The 21,346-nt window shown below is 38.3% G+C and overlaps 1 protein-coding gene across 4 annotated transcripts in view; it reads right to left on the bottom strand.

The window, feature by feature from the left end:
• Positions 1–820: 820 nt before the first annotated feature.
• grm8b (glutamate receptor, metabotropic 8b) overlaps positions 821–21,346 on the bottom strand; it is a 348,353-nt gene continuing 327,827 nt past the window's right edge. For all 4 annotated transcript variants that reach the window (XM_047348689.1, XM_047348680.1, XM_047348696.1 and 1 more), the window contains 2 exons: positions 7,319–7,565; positions 821–1,353 (listed from right to left, as the gene is read on the bottom strand). In XM_047348689.1, coding sequence (XP_047204645.1) covers positions 1,304–1,353; positions 7,319–7,565 — 297 coding nt within the window. In that variant the 3' untranslated portion in view covers positions 821–1,303. The remainder of the gene's footprint in view (positions 1,354–7,318; positions 7,566–21,346) is intronic.

Here is a 21,346-nt window from a genome sequence, read left to right as displayed (position 1 = left end):
CCCCTGTCTGCAGTTTGGTCTTCTTAAAAACCCAACATGACAGTTGTACTTTCTTGGGTCTTTAAAGTCTTGCGGTGTTTATGAAGACTAAATATTTCTTTGAGCAAATAATTGAATCAAAACCCTAGCCCTTCTCTGCCTGTTACATCATATGGAAAAAAATACCCCATGTCATTATGTCCATTTAGGATTCTCCTAAATCCATTGTTCACCCCGTAGCAGAGCGCTATTAAATGGGGTTAAAATGATCTGCATTATCTTCTTGTTCTTCACTTTAAAAAAAGCATCTTTCTCATGTGAGTTGCACTCATGATTGTGTTCAGTTGAACTAATTCACTGATGAACACTGATATAGATTATGTTTATAACAACTAATGACTCGCCTGTAAAGCATTTAATTTTACATTGTGGGAACAATTTTGACCATGTCAATATATGTATTAGATATATGTGAAAAGCAGAGGACTATAAGGAACCATGCACACACTCATTCACACAGGTTTTTGCTGTTTTAAATAAAAAGTAAAAAGATTTTGACCAAGAAAAAAATAACTGAAAACAGCTTGTATTTCAAATATATTTTTAGAATTTTAAAGCTACAATCAAATAATCAACATTTGTATTTGGTTTTTATTGATTTCAAATTGAAAAATCGGATTACTAAAAATGCACAGACCCTTGAAAAGCTTATTGGATTGGTGAATAAAAGAGAGACTTTAAGAAGAAAGCAAACCAAGACACATGTTCCCCAAACATACACATATGCCATTGCTTTTATATTTCTGTGTCATCTTAAGCAAAAAAAAAAAAAAAAGACAGATGTGTGAAACATTCCTTTATTAGAAATAGATCATTTGTATAAAATGGCATGCTTCAATTACACAGTAGCATTTATAGACCTTTCACAACCAAAGTGAACACTTAGTTAGCCACTCATCTCAGTCTATGGGTCAGGTAACAAACAACATAAGACTTCATTAGATTCAGAGGTTTTCACAACCACAACCAAGTTTTTTGTGTTTTTTTGTTTTTACATACAACAACAAATATGGTTGGTCCACACAATTTCTTAAATTGTTTTGTTTCCTATTATTATTATTATTTTTATTTATTTTGCTGTGATCATCTTATGTTGTGCAGCAGTGATGACAGCTCCGTGCCTTCTGTAAGATGAAAAACAACACAGCTCTGCAGTTTATACTACAGCTCGCTGATCCATCTGACTGTACAGAGAAATGATCTCCGAGTCTGACAGAAGTCTGCAGGGTAAATGTTCAGGGACACCATTGTTTCAGGTGTTTCCTCACATGGCATGGTTGGTGTAGCTGACATAGCTGGTTTTTGTAGGCAGCACTAAAGGAAGCAAAGATGAGAGCACATTAGTGCAGGGCATGCACGGATGTGACGTTGGATCAGAAAATAAATTGCACTGATCTACAGGCTGACTGAGGTGGCTTGTTAAGAAAGAGGATAACAGTGAGCTGATCACTGCATCAACAATGTTTTATAGACCAGAACTCAAGACATTCACATTAGCTGACAAAAACCATGTTTAAACTTAGATTACATGTTGGCAGTCATATGGAAATATTACCAATAATATAAGAGGTACCTTACTCTACAGGAACTACACACAGAGACTCAGCTAACTGTGATATACAGACTAAACACCAATATAAGATGTTAAAAACTGTTGAAAATGTCAACTCTGTAATCTTTTTTTGAGTTTTTTTATTTATTCATAGGTGAACATAGAATGTTAGCATTTTCTAAAAATTTAATAGAACATCAACAAACCTAAACAAAAACAAAACATCATATGGTCTGACACAAAATTATATTGGTCGTTTATGGGGATGGAAGAATAGAGTTTATCTTGCCAAGTACAGGCTGCCAAATGCCCAGAATCCCCTCTATATTGTTGTGGAGAGTATAAGTTACTTTTTCCAAGGGGAATATCCTTATAACTTCCAAGTACCAATCCTCTACTGTAGGACAGTCTTTAGGAATCCAGCGTTTAAAAAAAAAAAAGTCTTTATTGCTATGTATAACAGAAATTCAGTCAGCTTAACATTGTGTTTGTCTCTCGCACCATCCGCTGTAACTGCAAGAACACACTGGAAAGTTTTACATCATATCCCATCAGTGTAATTATCTCATTTTTTTTTTACACTTGTTCAATACTTTTGCCCTTTGACACATTTCCAAAGCATATGTACATATGCACCAGTTTCACAATTACATGTCCCACAAAAGGTTTAACTCAAACCCAGTTTGTCTGTCAATAATGGTGTGAAATAGAGTCTGGGTAGAATTTTAAATTGGGTCTCTTTCTTTGAGTTACATCTTACAATTTAAAGTGTATTTTCTATTAGTTAAGTCCACTCCTTGTTTCCCATCTCTTCCCCAAAATCATTCTGCCTTTGGTTTTTAATATGTTCTGTGGAAAAGGTGAGATTTGAGGTAAGGTTTTTGCATTTGGGGTTTAGCCTGTGTGAGAATACATTATAAAAATTTCAAGTTTGGAGGATGTATTGTTTTTTTGGTATGAAGTGTCTGATTTGAAAGTACCAAAAATAAAAATGAAATTAGACTGATGCAGAGTATCCTTTTGAAAAAAAAAAATTCACAGGACTCCCTTCAAGAATTTGCCCAGCTGGTCCAGCCTTTTTTTCATGCCAGAGTCCTGGCAAGAATGATGCGTTGTTAGTTTCCTTCTGGTTAAGTATTTACTGGGCCTGTTGCCATATTATCAAAACGCTGTTTCTGATCAAACAATGACCTAGAAGCTTTCTCATTAACAATTTAATTCAACACAACCCAAACTCATTGTGTTTTAATTACATTTGCCTTAGTGGGGTTAGATTTGTGAGTGGACTCTACCATCTTAAGATTGTGTTCCTGACAATTCTCTTTCATCAAAAGCTCTTTCTTTGTGTGCGACATATTGGAAACAGTGAATTCTCAAATATAGGCATTAACAGCCTCCCACAAAATCTCCCACAAAATCTTAGAAGTAGTTTCACTCATGTTAATATTTAAATTGACCGGGGGATGGTCACTTATATTGATAGACCCTATGTTGCATATGTTTACCTGCACAAGGTAAGGTGCAAGGAGGAATTAGTCAGTTTGAGGACATTAGTTATGTGTATCAGAGTAAAATTTGAAATTTATGTCTGAGGGGTTTAGTGTCCTCCAGACATCCAGCAGATTAATATCATCCAACATTTTGGCCAACATAACCTCAGTTGTGTTTCCTGCAAGACGCTTAATATTTTTTGCTAATTTTTTCTTCACATTGACTGTAAAATTGAATAGGATTTACACAAGACATCTACTTGATTTTTGTCATACATTTGACCCTTTTCATCTGAGACAGCTCAAACATTTCCAGACTGGTGTTAAGGCACAAAATACAACAAAACACGAAAAGATAAAAGGAAAAAACTAAAATGACCTATTCCTAGTTTAACTTTAGCTCCTCTGTAGGGCTCATGTGATACCTCCAACTCTCCACTTTCTAACTTTCTAAAAAAGGTTAGTTTTAAGAATCACAGGAGGAGGAAAAAAACAGAGCTCCCCAAACCTTTCTGTAATATGTAACATCCTAACAGAGAAAACAACCTTCTAATGCACCACTAGAGTAATAGCTAAACAGTCTCAATGTGTTTTAACGAGGCAGAACTACCTGTAGGGTCTTTACATGTCCTCCTGCATTTATTTCAAGTACCTTTGTGGCCCTGCCAGGGACTTGAACACAAGTGTTTCGTCCTTATGGTTGATCAGTAACAATGCTGGAAACATCATTCCGTAAGAGACCCGAAGATGACCGCAAAGTCTCCCTTCCTTCCGCGTAGCTCTGCCGATTTTTCTTCAGCGCTGGTGAGAAATTCTCAGAAGACTGTATATGACACCCAGACATCGAGATCCTCCCAAATTGCAAGCAACTCTGGAGATGTTTATCCGAGTAGTTACTGAGACAAATATAGATCACTCTCGGTGTAACAGCATCAAATTGAGGTTTAGCTGGGCTTAGATGGCAACTATCCACTTTGATCCAGTCATTCGTCATTTTCAAATTTAAGGTTTCTGTGAGCCATGTGTTGAAGTTTTTGGCATTATATCCTTTAGTTCTCTCTGGTAGATTAATACTCTTTATGTTGTTGCGTCGGGACCAGTTCTCCTGATCTTTTAACCAAGTAATGGCTTCCCCAAGCTGGGCTTCCACCTGCTCTAGCCTTGCTGATAACTGGGTAGTAAAACCCTCTGTGTTGGAAATTCTATGCTCGGCTTCAACCATTCTTTTTCGTAAATCTCTGACTGTCTAACGTAGAAAAGTGACTCATTTAACAATCTGATCAAGTTTAGCATCTATGTTAGCAAAATGTTTTGCAGATATCTCCTCACATATTTTTGTTGCTGGTTGTTAATGCTGTTGCTTTCTGCCATCTTGTCCATGCTCTGGCTCCTTGCCTCAGGCTGCGAGTTTCAAGAATTGTGACACAGAGCCAGGTGCTGTTGCCCAAATATCTTGCAAAGACAATAATTTCTTGATTTTATCTCTTCTACTGAGTTTAGCTATCTCTAAAATATCCAAAATGCTATTAGGTTCGGGGGAGCTCTGTTCTTGTCCTCTCTTCATATAACAATGTCCCCCAACTCTAATCTTTTAAAATATGAGTGAAATCTTGTTTAACTGCAGAGCTACGTAACACTGACTGCTCTCTTTCACACAGTGTCATGCCCCCCCCGGTCCTACTACAGAAAATGATTGCAAATTGTACATACTGCTTAAAGCTCCTCTACAGCTACAATCAATGAATGAATCATTTAATAATCTAAAGAAAATCACTAAATAAAAGCTTTTTTCTGCTTAAATTTTGAAGTTTTCTATTTTAAAAAGGTCTTCTAATAAAATAATGCATATTTTGTCATAGGGTCCTCTTTTATAATTTGAGGTGTGCAAAAAAACTAGAAATCTCTATTGTACAAGAATAATGAGATATGCTGTGTTTGTTTTTAGTCGTATTTTTTTGCATATAAATTCCTCTGTGCCATAACCAGGAGGCGTTTACAGTATTTGTAGATTTTCGATGATACAGAGTGAAACAGTTCTGTACATTTGGGCTATTTCCAAAACAATTTTTTTTCTTTAAATGCCTCATTTAAAAAGTTTCAAGAACTCCAAATAACACAAAAATAATATTCTGTTATTTATGGTTCTTGAAGGAATATCAGAAGTGGCTAAACTTGTCCACAGCAGGTCAAAGCTATAGCACATCCGTGATCGGAAATTGGCCACAAAACGTTGATCAGTGCATCTCTTTCTGTCTATATTCCTATTATAGAGCAAATAATTTGAAAGCACTGAAATTCTGGACTGTTTTATTCCTCATGTTAAGTTTTTTATGCAGTTGTTAACTGAGGGGAATGTCTCCTAGGTACAGTGAATATTTCTACCAAAGAAAAATTAAATATGTCACCCATGTTCATCAAACACTGCAGGATGAAAGAACCTTGAGTAAGACAGATAAAGTCCAAGTGACGTGAGAAAGTTTGCTTGTTAAATAAAGCAGATCAGTTCAGTCAGCACATCACAGAGTAAACATCCCAGCGTCTCCTGCTTTTCTGCTGACAGACTCAGAAGTAGCTTTGAAGTGCAACTCTGAGCTGTAAACAGTTCAGCTTTGTCAGATCTAGTCTCAGGTGACGTCTAAATAAACCCGCCAACTACCTGTCAAGTACTCATTACAGATGACGGCCTTCGTGCTCATGGTGCCTTTGTTCAGTAAACCTTTACATAAATTTGTGAATCTCTCTTTTTCTTCTCCCTAACTGCTTGTGGATTTACAGCTCCATTTACATTTCCTCCCTTATGAGGTATTAGCAAATGTCACCCCAAATCATTGTTTTCAGGTGTTCCAATCAATTCCATGACCGGGGAAAAAATGGGTTGCACTTAGGATCTCAGGGAATTTCAGCCTTGTACCATGAAAAAATGCTACCTCAGCAAGAAGTTCAGTGATAAAATTTCCTCACCACTAAATATTCCACTGTCAGCTGTTAGTGGAAGAGGTTGAGAATGACTACAACTCAGCCATGAAGGGGACCAACTCTGCAGAGTCAACAGCTACAGCCCTCTAAATATCATATGGTCTAGAGATTAGCTCAAAATCAAAGCTTTATGGAATGGTTTTCCATGGCTGATGCACTGCATCCAAGCCTTACATCAATTTTACACCACTGCATCGTGGATGCAGTGGTGTAAAACACAACCCCACTGAAACTCTAGAGCAGTCGAGACGTGTTCTCAGGAGTGATGAATATTACATCTCTGTCTGGCAATCCAATGAATGACACTGGGTTTGGCAGTGGCCAGGACAACAACAAATGCCTGACAGCTTTGTGTCAAGTGTAAAATATGGAGGAGGAAGGATTATGATGTGGGGCTGTTTTTCATAAGTTGGGCTCAGCCCATTAGTTTCAGTAAAAGGAACTCTTCATGCTTTAGCATACCAAGACACCATGGACAATTTAATCTGCTAAACTCTGTGGAACACCTTTGGGATTCTTTCTTTTCCAACATGACAGAGCAACAGTGCTCAAGACAAGGTCTTTAAAGACATAGAAAAGTGACTTCCAGTTGGAGAAAATTAAATGTGATGTCATTATAGTTCATTTGTGTGTGAGTGACTTAGTGCTTTTGGTAGTACAGGGTATGTTTATAGATTTTGGCCAAAGAGGACAACATTCTGAAACAAAGTGGCAGAAATGAGCATCAGCACTTCACTGTGGAGGGTTTTGGAGTATGTCGTACTTCTAAGAATCCAGGGCAGACCCAGATCTTACTGGAGCAAATATAAATCATTTCTGGCTTTACCATTCTCACTGTAACATATCAAAATCTCAGCACTGTAGAACTTTTTGACACATCAAACCCATCTCCTAACAATGTTAAACAACTATCTTTTCTAGACACACCCCAACTTAAGACTAAAACCTTAAATTTACTTTTAGAATCCAGCTTTCCAGAATGTTCTATAGTCAGGTTCTGATGTTGATAGAACTACAGGTGGGTTCCCTTTTTACTTTTTGTTTTTGTACATTTTACACCTATAGTCTTAAAAGACTAGTGTGTGGAATGATGAGACATCTAACAACACAGATCAAAAACTGTAACACCCACCCTATCTCACCTTTCCTTTTTCCATCAAATCCATTACTTTGAATATTGCACACTGGAAATATGTATGAGTAAAATAAAATGCCAAATCTATTATGAAAAGCACACCCTAGTGATTTTCCAATGACTTACCACTAGGTTCCACGCCCTCACACAACTCTGTCTTCACTTCCCCATTGGGGCGCTCAGCTGCCAGCTGCGACAGCTTGGTGGTCATAGTGGCAGCTGTTACGATGGCCTTGAAACTGTGCTTGCGTTTGGGAACATTCTGCTCAGGGTGGAAGATGATAATATACACCTTGGGCATGTAGAGCATGCCCAGAGAGACGGATGCGCTGAGGCTGAGGGAGATGGTCAGTGTTGCCGTCTGGATGTACATCTGTGGAGAACACAGATAAATAGTGGGATGTCAGCTCTAACATTCATACATCAGAAGAAAATGCTGTTTAGACTTATGTCTACCCTTGAACTATTTTGGCAAACAATCCACTTCAGTTAGAATTAATCATTCCACACAATCACCTTAACGCTGCACATCCTTACCTTTCTCTCCATCTGTAAACCATTCAGGTCGCAATTAATTATGAAGGCAGTAAGAATCAGAAACACTGAAGCTGCTCTCACACTTTTCTAGCTTGTCATGTATGCTATCTTGTTGGAAAAAAACCCCCCAAAAAACCCCATTGTTACGCAAATGTAAACATTAGGAAATAAATCAGACTTTTGGAACGTCATGTCCTGTCACTTCTTTGAAGTATGTTTGTTGCTTCTGTTGCGTTCTACTCTGAATAGTGTGTATGTATTGGGATCAAGGGTGTGCATTTCACAGTGTTGTGCTGCATCAGGACAGGGTATCATCATCTTGTCATGACGTCTAGGTCTCTTTTTGCTTGTTCATTTCCATATTTCAGAATGAACATACTGTCTGTGAATGAAATATTAATGCCCCTAAGTGCCCCCAAGTGTCCGTTAGGGTGGGGGAGTAACTAGTTATGTCCCACAGCTGTCCAGTAACACTTCACATTTTTTATCTTCCACCTCAGCCCTAGACCCTTCTGCTTCTACATGTTTGCCTTCAACCATATCAGAAGATGCTGATACTTCCTTTGCTTCCCCGTTCCACCTGTGTGTCTCAACAAGTCAGGTGAAGAGACAACTGGAGAGACTGAATAGGAATAAGGCTGCAGGTCCAGATCATGTCAGCCCTAGAGTCCTGAAGGCCTGTGCAGAGCAGCTCTGTGGGATTCTGCAGCACCTCTTCAACCTTAGCCTGGCCCAGATGAAGGTTCCAGTGTTGTGGAAGACCTCCTGTCTTGTTCCGGTACCAAAGAAAACTCACCCATCAGTCCTCAATGACTATAGACCTATTGCCCTCACATTTCACATCATGAAGGTCCTAGAGAGACTCCTGTTGGCCCACCTGAGTAAGCAAACAGTAAACCATAAGGACCCCCTTCAGTTTGCTTATCACTGTGGAGTTGGAGTTGAAGATGCCATGATACACCTGCTTCAACAAACCCACTGTCATCTGGACAAAGCCAGTAGCACTGTGAGGATCACTTTCTTTGATTTCTTCAGTATATTTAATACAATCCAACCTGATTTGCTTTGTCAGAAACTCCAGAAGACTCAGGTGGAGGCCTCAACAATCTCCTCGATCAAAGACTACCTGACAAACAGACCACAGTTTGTGAGACTGAAGGGTTGTGAGTCTCACCAGGTAGTCAGCAGCACAGGAGCACCACAGGGGACTGTACTCTCACCATTCCTTTTCACTCTGTACACCTCAGACTTCCAGTACAAGACAGACTCCTGTCATCTGCAGAAATATTCGGATGATTCTGCAGTTGTGGGGTGGATCAGATATGGACAAGAAGCTGAGTACAGGAAGGTGGTGGACCGCTTTGTGGCATGGTGTGGAAACAATCATCTCATTTTGAACGTGACTAAAACAAAGGAGATGATGGTAGATTTTAAGAGAAACAGGAATAAGTCAAAAACTATATCTATCATGGGCGAAGAAGTGGAGGTGGTGGAGGAGTATAAATACCTTGGTGTTCACCTGGACAACAGACTAGAGTGGAGATGCAACTGTGAAGCCATCTACAAGAAGGGACACAGCAGACTGTACTTCTTGAGGAAGCTTAGGTCCTTTGGTGTTTGCAGCAAGATGCTGCATATCTTCTATAAGTCTGTTGTGGAAAGTGTGATCTCTTCTGCCATCATCTGCTGGGGAAGCAGCATCAGAGCCAGGGACTTAAAAAAGCTCAACAAGCTGATAAAAAAGGCTGGCTCTGTTCTGGGGACTCCTCTGGAACTTCTGGAGATCATTGTGGAAAGACGGATTCTTCACAAAAGCATCCTCTTCATGAAACTGTCCAACAACAACAGAGTGTCTTCAGTCAGAGGCTTCTTCAGATCTGCTGTAAGAGACGCTACAGGAGATCCTTCCTGCCCACAGCCATCAGCATCTATAACGGCTCTTTGAGGAAACCTTCATAATGAGCTATAACAACATTTAATTTCCCTTTGGGATTAATAAAGTATTTTTTTAAATTGAATTTGAATTGAATTAACAGTGTTACATAGTTCAATTACAAAATGAAACCAATTATAATTCATTACAGCTTTCTCTTCTGCTTTTTCAAGGGTCTCAGATCATAACCGGGCTCATCTCCAGTCTGTGAGACCAATCAAAGTTTGAATGATCAAAATTCACAACATTTCAATTAGCTGCTATTCCCCATGATCCTGCCTCTCTCTCGCCAGGAACAATTTGGTACTTGGATGGCACCTGTTTTAGCGCTAGAGCCAGGGTTTTGTCTCAGATAGGGTGAGTGTAAACACAAAGAACTGGTGCTTTGTAAGCTCTAGCACCATTTAAGTACTGGAACTGGTTTGGTGAAAAAGGTATTTAAGTATTTTAAAACCTTCTCCCAGAATGGGCTGACCAGGTGGCATTTCCACAAAAGATAAAGAAATGTGGCCATATCTTTTTCACATTTCCAACATGTGTTGCTATTTGTTAATCCAAATTAGAAAAACCTGTTTGGTGTCCAATAGTAAAGGTGCAGATTTTTATAAATAGCAAATTGGGAATTCTAAGCATCTCCTTTCTCCTGCAGGTTGTACGTATGAACTAACATAAATACGCTATCTTTGTAGAGATTGCCTAGTTTATGTCTTCAATGATCCAGCCAGCGTTTCTAGAATACCTTCCGATTTTCTGTTTGTACTTCTGTATGGAACTAGTGTAAAACTTGAATGAAGATTTTCACAGATTCTTTGAGTGTGAGTGGATACATTTTTTCAAAATGGTTAGCCCAATATCTTTTCTTGTGTTCTTTGTGAGGCAGTAAAAGTTGTCATGCAAGGCAAAAATAGTTTCTTATGCACAGTACAGGAAATAAAAAGAAAAAAACAACTGAATTACAACTAGAACAGAAAAAAATATTTAGAATAACCTTTGCCACATCCCATTCTGTTAAATTAAACAAGAAAACTGAAATAAGGTTTAAACTGAACACTGGAAACAAGAACTCAATTTCAAATAACAGATATTGCACTTGAGGAACATCAATCATAGTAATAAATCTAGCAGGCACCTGGTATATCAATTAAAACAGAATAAAGAAAATGTAACAATTTCAGCAATCACTGACAGTAATAGTAAATCAATGCACATTAAAGATTTCTAAAAATATGAACTCAAAAATATCGATTCCTCCAATTGTCACATAAATTTCAGAATGAAGTTAATCCTTCCCAAATTAAATAAACAGAAAATGGTATGTTGTTACCTTTTAGCAACAATCAAACTCTATGATAAAAAATAAACAAAAATATGCACAGTGGCAAAAATTCAGGACCTGACAGGTTCTCTGCAAAATTCTACAAAGGGTTCTGGCCATATTCCAAAGGATGGCCACAGAAATTCAGGAAACTTCCTCCATAAAGATAAAGATCCCACATTGCTATCAAGCTACCACCTAGGATCAGTAATGAATGCAGATCCTAAAATCTTCTGCAAGGCATTGGCCACAAGACTTGAACAGTTAACCCCTCGTATAATCCTGACCAGACTGTTTATTAAAAATAGGTATACTATAAATAATACAAGAAGTCTCATCAGTCTAATAGGCTATTACAAGATCCAAAATAAATATTGTGTCATCTTTCCAGTAGATGCAGAAATGGCTTTTGACAAAGTTCATTGGAAATTTCTATGTGCATAAATATGGACTCAGACATAATTTCCTGTTATGGATCAGAATATTATTTATCTCACCCAACATCTGCATGAAAACAAATGCCTTGAATTCTCAAAGCTTTAATCTTGAAAGAGGCACCTGACAGGGCGGTCCACTGTTCGTTATAATTCACTTGTAGATGCAATTTGTCAGAGCAGAAATTTTTACGGAATTCAAACAGCTAATATATATAATATAATATAAATTTGTTTATATGCTGCTGATGATGTGGTGCTCTTTATTACAAATGCAAGCCCTTCTCTTATAGAGACAATAACCCTGATTTATGTGTTTTTGTTTTTGTTTTGTTTTTTCCAATTTCAGACGACTCTCCATTGGAACAAATCAAAGGCCCTTCCTATCTCCTCCAATATTCATCTCTGTCCAACCATTCCTTTACAGATTGAAAACATCAGGGACCTTGGCATTAATATTTTTAACGGGCTGAATGAGCTGACACAATTAAAATATATCCCACTACTCAAATTAATAGAAGATGACCTCACACTGTGAGAACTCTCCCCTTCTCACTCATGGGAAGAGTGTCTGCAATAAAATGATGGTCCTCCTTATAATAAACTACATCTTCTCTATGATCCCAGTTAAACCAGCCTAGGCTTAGTTTAAAAGCTTAGATTTTATCGTATCAAAATTTGTATGGACATCTAAACCTCCATGCATGCATTTAAAAACTTTGCAAAAGGCTAAAAGTTTAGGGGGATTGGAACTTCCAAACCTTTATATTTTTATATAACCTCTAGCCTGGTTGGAATTCTAAAACAAATAGGTCTTCGATTCTTCCATGCACACACAGTCGCCCATTAGGAACAACTCAGACATCCTGCAAATTAAAAGGACTTAAGATGGAACAGCAAAAGAATACATAATTTAAAGGACATATTTAATGGGACAGTTTTCATACCCCTTATTGTTTTTGAAGATTCAAATGGCATCTATAAAATAAATTTTTTGAATATTACCAACTAAAATGTATGATCCAGTCATAATTTAAGATTAAACAAATTAACATAAATTTGTTCCAGGGATGACCAGCTTCCTTACAATGCCTGCAAAAACAGGTTCATATTCCATCAATGTGACCTATGTTGTTTGCTGTCAAACACACAATTAAGATATAATTTTGAAATACCATTTTTATAGATCAAAACTTCCCTGGCACAAGTAGGCATCAATTTTTTCAACCCCTAATTACAAATTCAACCAATATTACAAAATGGATAGTGCAAAGTTTACCTTTGTGTTGTACATGTGTGTTGTCGGTTCATGCGAAGAGTTGTTGTTTCCATTGTTTGTACATCGTTGTTTACTCTTCAGCCCTTCCCTCACACCATTTCTTGCCATCCCATTTGAATTGTGTCAAATGGGATGACAATACTGCAAATTCAGTTGGATCAGGTTGGATTTGTTTTGTTCTCCGCATTATTCAGATTTGTTTTTCACTCACATAAGGAAAGCTTTTGGACAAAGTAGTTTTCTGGAAATATTCCTGCGAAAGACTTGATCTTGAAGACAGAACTTGGTGCTCTGAGATTTCTGTGTAGTGTTTGCACTAATGCTGCTGTTGTAAATTAACACACAGTCTGCCATTCTGACATGACACTGATAATAGTTTGAAAGGTTCATTTTGTCTTTGGCATAAAGCTTGCAGTTTCCAGTTCCTCCAGGAGATTAAATAAATATGGATTTTTCATGCCACAGTAAAGTTTTTCACTGTTTGTAATCCCAGAGGGTTGTTTAGTGGCAAATATTCCAACTTGGAATTGTTTTGATTGGTAAAGGGTATTACAGTATTACATCTTTCTTACATCATATTGTAATGAATACCTGTAATGGCCTGCAATTGAGGGATGCGATTAGCAGTTGCCGATGATAGGTATATTCTCTTCCTCTTTGTACCCTGAAATTCCCTCAGTTTATTTAGATTTCAATCATAGAAGTGTAACAAGCTCGTCTTTCATAAAATCTTGTTATATGAAAATGTCAAAAATTGTTTGTCAAAGGAAAGTCTGTCATGCAAAGAGTTGTCAGAAATTTATTTAATTCACTTCAACAAAAATGTTACTGCAGATGTAGTAACAATCATTATCTATGTTTCTTCATGAGGTCATTATCAATGGTTAAAAAATGAGGGGTATAAATATCTGTTTTTGTGGTCTGTGTTGCAGGAGATCTAAGGAAATCTCTGACTGAAGAAATCTGCTGTTTAGTTACTGTGTTATAAAAAGGATGAGGGTTGTCCATTGTTTTCTTCCTTTAAACAAACAAATCATTATTTTCACAATCATCTCCAGAGGCTCCATAACAGAACAGAACAGCCTACTTAAAAGCTTGTTCAGCTTTTTTAAGTCACTGATGATGCTACCCCATAGGATAAGGGCAGGAAAGGCTTTTCCTGTATTTTAATGTATCGCTGGCTTTCGGCTTGTTGTATCATCTATTGTGAAGCCCTTTGGGACTTTTATAACTTCAAAGATGCTATATAACCTTTTACTAACTAACTTGTTGTTGTTTGGCATATTCCCACATATCCAAATATCATCCTTGCTACTGTTCACATTGATGATGAGATTATTGTTCCCACCCAACGCCACAAAGTGGTCTCTCTGTACTCAGCTGCTTTTCCATCTCTGATACAACTGATGACTGCAGAGTCATCTGAGTAGTTTTGCAGACAACAGTACTCTTGTACTGGAAGTCTGAGGTATACAGACATAAAAGGAATAGACAAAGTTTATGAATGAAGACTGCTTGGCTTGTTGGGCTGGCTGACAGAAGTCATTTATAAAGTACTGAAGAAGCTTTCACCAGTTTGAACATCTTTATATGGCAGCAACTGGGGCTTCCCTGGCGGGTTGGGAGAGCCAGGGGGTGTTTTCCAACCTTGTGTGGGTGGTGGGTCACCAGGACAACTGGGTTGTGGGATTGACCTACACTGGGGGATGTTGCGGCGGGCTTTGGTGCCCTGCATCTCTGCCTGTGCCCTTCTAGTCTGGTAGCTGAGGCTCTTGTGCTTTGTTGCTGACCTGCCTCCGTGTTGGCCATACTCTGTGGGCGTGCTTGATGTCTGTTTGCCAGGGGCTTCTGCAGCCTCTGTTTGCCAAAGCCAAACGTGCATTGCCACTGTTGGGTGCCAAGCGCGGCAAAGTTTCTTCTCCTCCTCCCATTGTAACATCTTCGAAATTCCAGCTGACAAATTACCACACACATCTGCTCTATACGCACATTTCAAAAGGTTCAAGGTCATATGAACACAGATTCATGTTTTATTAATGGAACCTGGCTACCCTGATGCCAGAGGCAACCCTAATTTAAAAAAGTAAATCAAGCAATTAGGAAACCATCTCCAGATATCCTTTTTGTAGAGCAAAGCTGCCATGGCACATGTAGGCATGGTATGCCAGAAATGAAATGACAAAATACGAAAAAAGAAACCAACAAAACTTCAACATGAACTGGAAAATTCTATACTGAACAGAGATTATTTAAAACACAGTATGAGATTTATTTTTTTATTAGACTAGCATGAAAACTGCAACATATGGTCAAGTGAAACCTGGACTGGAATATTCCACACTACTTAAAGATTTGTAAAACTAGATGGGTAATTTGTGGAATATTTAATAGATTTTTGAAAACAAAAAAACAAGGATTAAATCCTTCAGATATTAGTAATGTTTTATAAATGATGGTTTCATGGTTTAATTTTGTTAAAACAATAATGGTTCATCTGTGGTTCTGAAAGAATATTTGTTTATTACTGTTCTACCTCATCATCCCACCTGATGTACAGGGGTTGGACAATGAAACTGAAACACCTGATTTTAGACCACAATAATTTATTAGTATGGTGTAGGGCCTCCTTTTGCGGCCAATACAGCGTCGATTCGTCTTGGGAATGACATATGCAAGTGATGCACAATGGATTTTAAGCCATTCTTCTTGCAGGATAGTGGCCAGGTCACTACGTGATACTGGTGGAGGAAAACATTTCCTGACTCGCTCCTCCAAAACACCCCAAAGTGGCTCAATAATATTTAGATCTGGTGACTGTACAGGCCATGGGAGATGTTCAACTTCACTTTCATGTTCATCAAACCAATCTTTCACCAGTCTTGCTGTGTGTATTGGTGCATTGTCATCCTGATACACGGCACCGCCTTCAGGATACAATGTTCGAACCACTGGGTGCACATGGTTGTCAAGAATGGTTCGGTAGTCCTTGGCAGTGACACGCCCATCTAGCACAAGTATTGGGCCAAGGGAATGCCATGATATGGCAGCCCAAACCATCACTGATCCACCCTCATGCTTAACTCTGGGCATGCAACAGTCTGGGTGGTACGCTTCTTTGGGGCTTCTCCACACCGTAACTCTCCAGGATGTGGGGAAAACAGTAAAGGTGGACTCATCAGAGAACAATACATGTTTCACATTGTCCACAGCCCAAGATTTGTGCTCCTTGCACCATTGAAACCGACGTTTGGCATTGGCATGAGTGACCAAAGGTTTGGCTATAGCAGCACGCCCTTGTATATTGACCCTGTGGAGCTCCCGACGGACAGTTCTGGTGGAAACAGGAGAGTTGAGGTGCACATTTAATTCTGCCGTGATTTGGGCAGCCGTGGTTTTATGTTTTTTGGATACAATCCGGGTTAACACCCGAACATCCCTTTCAGACAGCTTCTTCTTGCGTCCACAGTTTCTCCTGTTGGATGTGGTTCATCCTTCTTGGTGGTATGCTGACATTACCCTGGATACCGTGGCTCTTGATACATCACAAAGACTTGCTGTCTTGGTCACAGATGCGCCAGCAAGACGTGCACCAACAATTTGTCCTCTTTTGAACTCTGGTATGTCACCCATAATGTTGTGTGCATTTCAATATTTTGAGCAAAACTGTGCTCTTACCCTGCTAATTGAACCTTCACACTCTGCTCTTACTGGTGCAATGTGCAATCAATGAAGACTGGCTGCCAGGTTGGTCCAATTTAGCCAGGAAACCTCCCACACTAAAATGACAGGTGTTTCAGTTTCATTGTCCAACCCCTGTACATGTACTGATCTGTAATATCAGCTTCAATTCCTTAAAATTGTTTCAACACTCCACTTTAAAGTTTTGTTTTCCTGTGGAGACAGTGAGCTATTTAGAAACAGTGAAAAATGCATTTTAAAAATAATTTACGGAAATGTTTATTTAATTTCATCTTTGCAGCATTAAGGAGCCAGAACAGAGCAACTGAAAATAATAACTTTTACCTGTCTGAGCTTTTAACAATGTCAGAGCTTTGTGCTCATCTGAGAATGTGACTCTTCAGAATATAAAATATGGGGTGAATTTTTGTCGACTGTATTTACTCCTATTCTCTGGATCTCATTGCCAACAGAGCTGTGATCCATCACTGAGCTAGTTTTAGATTACAGCTAAAAACAGCTATTTAGTCGGGCATTTGACATTTAGGCATTTTTTAGGTGTGATGTTCATATGTCACTTATGAGGATGTGTCCAATCAAATAATATCCTTTACATCTTTATATTTTTTATGTATTTTCTAAAAAAAAGTTGTACATGTTTTTTAATCTTTTAATCATTTACTATGTATTTTAGTACCTCTTTTTCACTTTCTTCTTCTTGCTTTAAGACTCCCATCATGTAATGCACTTTGACCCCCATTTGGATTGTTAAAAAGTATCTAAATAAACGTTGATTGATTAATTAAGTAGGTATTAAATATGCTCTTCATTAATCCCACATTTCTGTATTACAAATTATTTCATTGACCTGATGTAATATTCTAATCTTAAATTTTGTGTTTTCATTAGCTGGAAGCAGAAAATCATAATTAACAAGCATTCACACAGACTTGAAAACAACGATCTGTGTTCAACAAATCTGTGTAGTGTGTTTCACTTACTAATGAAGATACTGAAATTAATAAACATTTCAATAATATTTTAATTTATTAAATGGGTTTGTATTTATGATAAAAAAAATAGAATTTTTAGCATGATTAAATATAGTTTTAACCGTGGACACAATTAGGTGTTCCAGCAGGACAATGATTCCAAACAATGAACAAAACTACATAAAGCAGGAAATTACCTTCCAAGAATAGTGACAAAATATGTTGCCAGAATTATGCCAAACAGCCTATGCAACTTGCTAAGGCATGTGTAACCAGATATTGAGGCATGTATGTACAGGTCCTTCTCAAAATATTAGCATATTGTGATAAAGTTCATTATTTTCCATAATGTCATGATGAAAATTTAACATTCATATATTTTAGATTCATTGCACACTAACTGAAATATTTCAGGTCTTTTATTGTCTTAATACGGATGATTGTGGCATACAGCTCATGAAAACCCAAAATTCCTATCTCACAAAATTAGCATATCATTAAAAGGGTCTCTAAACGAGCTAATCATCTGAATCAACAAGTTAACTCTAAACACCTGCAAAAGATTCCTGAGGCCTTTAAAACTCCCAGCCTGGTTCATCACTCAAAACCCCAATCATGGGTAAGACTGCCGACCTGACTGCTGTCCAGAAGGCCACTATTGACACACTCAAGCAAGAGGCTAAGACACAGAAAGAAATTTCTGAACGAATAGGCTGTTCCCAGAGTGCTGTATCGAGGCACCTCAGTTGGAAGTCTGTGGGAAGGAAAAAGTGTGGCAGAAAATGCTGCACAACGAGAAGAGGTGACCGGACCCTGAGGAAGATTGTGGAGAAGGGCCGATTCCAGACCTTGGGGGACCTGCGGAAGCAGTGGACTGAGTCTGGAGTAGAAACATCCAGAGCCACCGTGCACAGGCGTGTGCAGGAAATGGGCTACAGGTGCCGCATTCCCCAGGTCAAGCCACTTTTGAACCAGAAACAGCGGCAGAAGCGCCTGACCTGGGCTACAGAGAAGCAGCACTGGACTGTTGCTCAGTGGTCCAAAGTACTTTTTTCGGATGAAAGCAAATTCTGCATGTCATTCGGAAATCAAGGTGCCAGAGTCTGGAGGAAGACTGGGGAGAAGGAAATGCCAAAATGCCAGAAGTCCAGTGTCAAGTACCCACAGTCAGTGATGGTCTGGGGTGCTGTGTCAGCTGCTGGTGTTGGTCCTCTGTGTTTTATCAAGGGCAGGGTCAATGCAGCTAGCTATCAGGAGATTTTGGAGCACTTCATGCTTCCATTTGCTGAAAAGCTTCATGGAGATGAAGATTTCATTTTTCAGCACGACCTGGCACCTGCTCACAGTGCCAAAACCACTGGTAAATGGTTTACTGACCATGGTATCACTGTGCTCAATTGGCCTGCCAACTCTCCTGACCTGAACCCTATAGAGAATCTGTGGGATATTGGGAAAAGAACGTTGAGAGACTCAAGACCCAACACTCTGGATGAGCTAAAGGCTGCTATCGAAGCATCCTGGGCCTCCATAAGACCTCAGCAGTGCCACAGGCTGATTGCCTCCATGCCACACCGCATTGAAGCAGTCATTTCTGCCAAAGGATTCCCGACCAAGTATTGAGTGCATAACTGTACATGATTATTTGAAGGTTGACGTTTTATGTATTAAAAACACTTTTCTTTTATTGGTCGGATGAAATATGCTAATTTTGTGAGATATGAATTTTGGGTTTTCATGAGCTGTATGCCAAAATCATCCGTATTAAGACAATAAAAGACCTGAAATATTTCAGTTAGTGTGCAATGAATCTAAAATATATGAATGTTAAATTTTCATTATGACATTATGGAAAATAATGAACTTTATCACAATATGCTAATATTTTGAGAAGGACCTGTATATGGGCATGTATGTATGATTTTGATCCTATGTGGATTATGGAAATTCTAATGAGAATAAGAAAAGTTGAAGACCCCCTTGTTTAAAAAAAAGAATTATCAAAGCTGTATGCGAGCCCATTATAGAAAAATAAAATGTTTCAATCCAACAACGTACTGAACGTTTTTATTGTTTATTTAGAACAATTACTCTCCCTATTCATTGTTCTGTATTTACATACAGTTACATTTGCATACATGTATTTGTTTTGTTTCAGGTCATTATTTTAGCAGCTTAAAGGCCCACAAATGGCAATATAACATAACATAAAGTTAAGTCATTCCTAAAATAGCTAAGAATGACTGGTCCCTTAAGTGGGGAGGCTGTCTAGCCAGAGCTAATATTTCCAAGTTTCTTTGCTAAATGGAAAATGAAACACAATAAATCAACTAGGATATTTATAACGATGTCAACTAATGCTAGGTTCTTTAGTAATGGCTACACTTTGATATGAATCTATTTATGATGAGAATAAGATAATTATAAGGTCTTTCTGATTCCTATTTACCCGCCTAATGCATAAAATAGGTTTTAATTGGTTAACGCTTTACATGCAGGTTGGTTTTTTTCATAACGCTGATCTCTATGAGTAAGTGACTGAAGTTGCCAGAAGGAGGAGGGTCTAACCGCCATCCTGGTGATTTGGACTGAAGTCATGGACACCACTGAGAGGCTGGTTGTTTTGGAAACTGGAGCTGAATTCTTGCTCAGGTGAGTAATTAGGTGCAGTGTAGATTATGGCTGTTAGAATGCTGATATAAATCTTTGGTGTGGTCCATTTTTTTTTCTTCATCGTCACTGTAACTGAATGAGAAACATTAATGTTACCTATAGCAGACTGTGGTGACAGCTGAGAGTCCTTTCTGCTTAATTTAAGTTTTGATGCCTTTTAAATTTGTACAGCTGAATGAAGAATTCTGCACTTCAGTTTTGCACATAAAAGTTGTGCATGTGTTTAGGATTAAAGCAATGCTGCATTTGTTCAGTGCATCTGACTGATGAACATTACCAAATCTGCCGGTTTAAGTGGTTGTGATAACATTAACATTAGCACTGTTAGCATATTAATGTGGCAAAATACTGTAGCTCTTAAGTTGAGGTCAAAAGATTTGGAATCCCCACTGATGAGGAAGACAGAATATACATTTCCTTGTATACTCCTGCTGAATTTCAAAGGGGGATTTTTTATGCCAGAAGGGAGCATGATTCTGTCCCAGTAGCCCTGAATGCTCTCACTCTACCTGTCTTAAATGTGAAATGCCTCCTGTGACAGAGAGTGCTGCGTTCAGGGGCCAATCCTACTCTTGTACTTTATAGTCATTCTCTGTGGTGCTGGCTCACAGCCAACACAGTCCTGCTGGTACTGTAAATGTCAGCAAGTGAGGATCCTGCTCCATATTCATAAGATGGCCTAAAAGATTTGCTGATTAGCCCATGTCCTCAACAATTCAGATCAGAAGCATCATTTTCAAGTTTACTCTCAGGTTTGCATTTTCTATAAAGTCATATGATGATTAGTCAGGACAATATTTAATACATAGGTTAGATATGGCTAAAGGGATGATTTCTAAATATAAAGTGTCTTATAGTGTGCACACACACTGACGTCCACAGTCTGCAACCAGATTCCTGGTTGGCTATAAACATACTCAATAAATTAGAATCTGCATTCTGATGAGATTTGTTTGTCAGACTAGAATAATAACCTTTAAGCAGGTATTAAACATACTTGTCAATAAATCCACATTTCTATATTAAAAACGTTATTTTATTGGTCTGATGTAATATTACATGATTCAGTACTACACATCCAGAACATTTGATTCAGACTCATCTTCCTGGCAATATTTCACTTTACTACAGAAGGTTTGAGCAGGCTTTGGAGGCATTCACGTTCATTAACCAACAGATGAGACTAAAGGGTTGGTACAAAATATAGGACTAGTAGCGGTAATCCTTCAGCATTTGGTGGGGCTGCATAATATATGGGGGTGTAGCGATCTGTAGTTTGATAAGCAAATTGACATTCCACCACCTAGAAAAGATTT

Source organism: Girardinichthys multiradiatus, chromosome 2 (genome assembly GCF_021462225.1).
Source record: "Girardinichthys multiradiatus isolate DD_20200921_A chromosome 2, DD_fGirMul_XY1, whole genome shotgun sequence".
Lineage (NCBI taxonomy): Eukaryota > Metazoa > Chordata > Actinopteri > Cyprinodontiformes > Goodeidae > Girardinichthys > Girardinichthys multiradiatus.
This window is presented reverse-complemented; position numbering and strand designations above follow the sequence as displayed.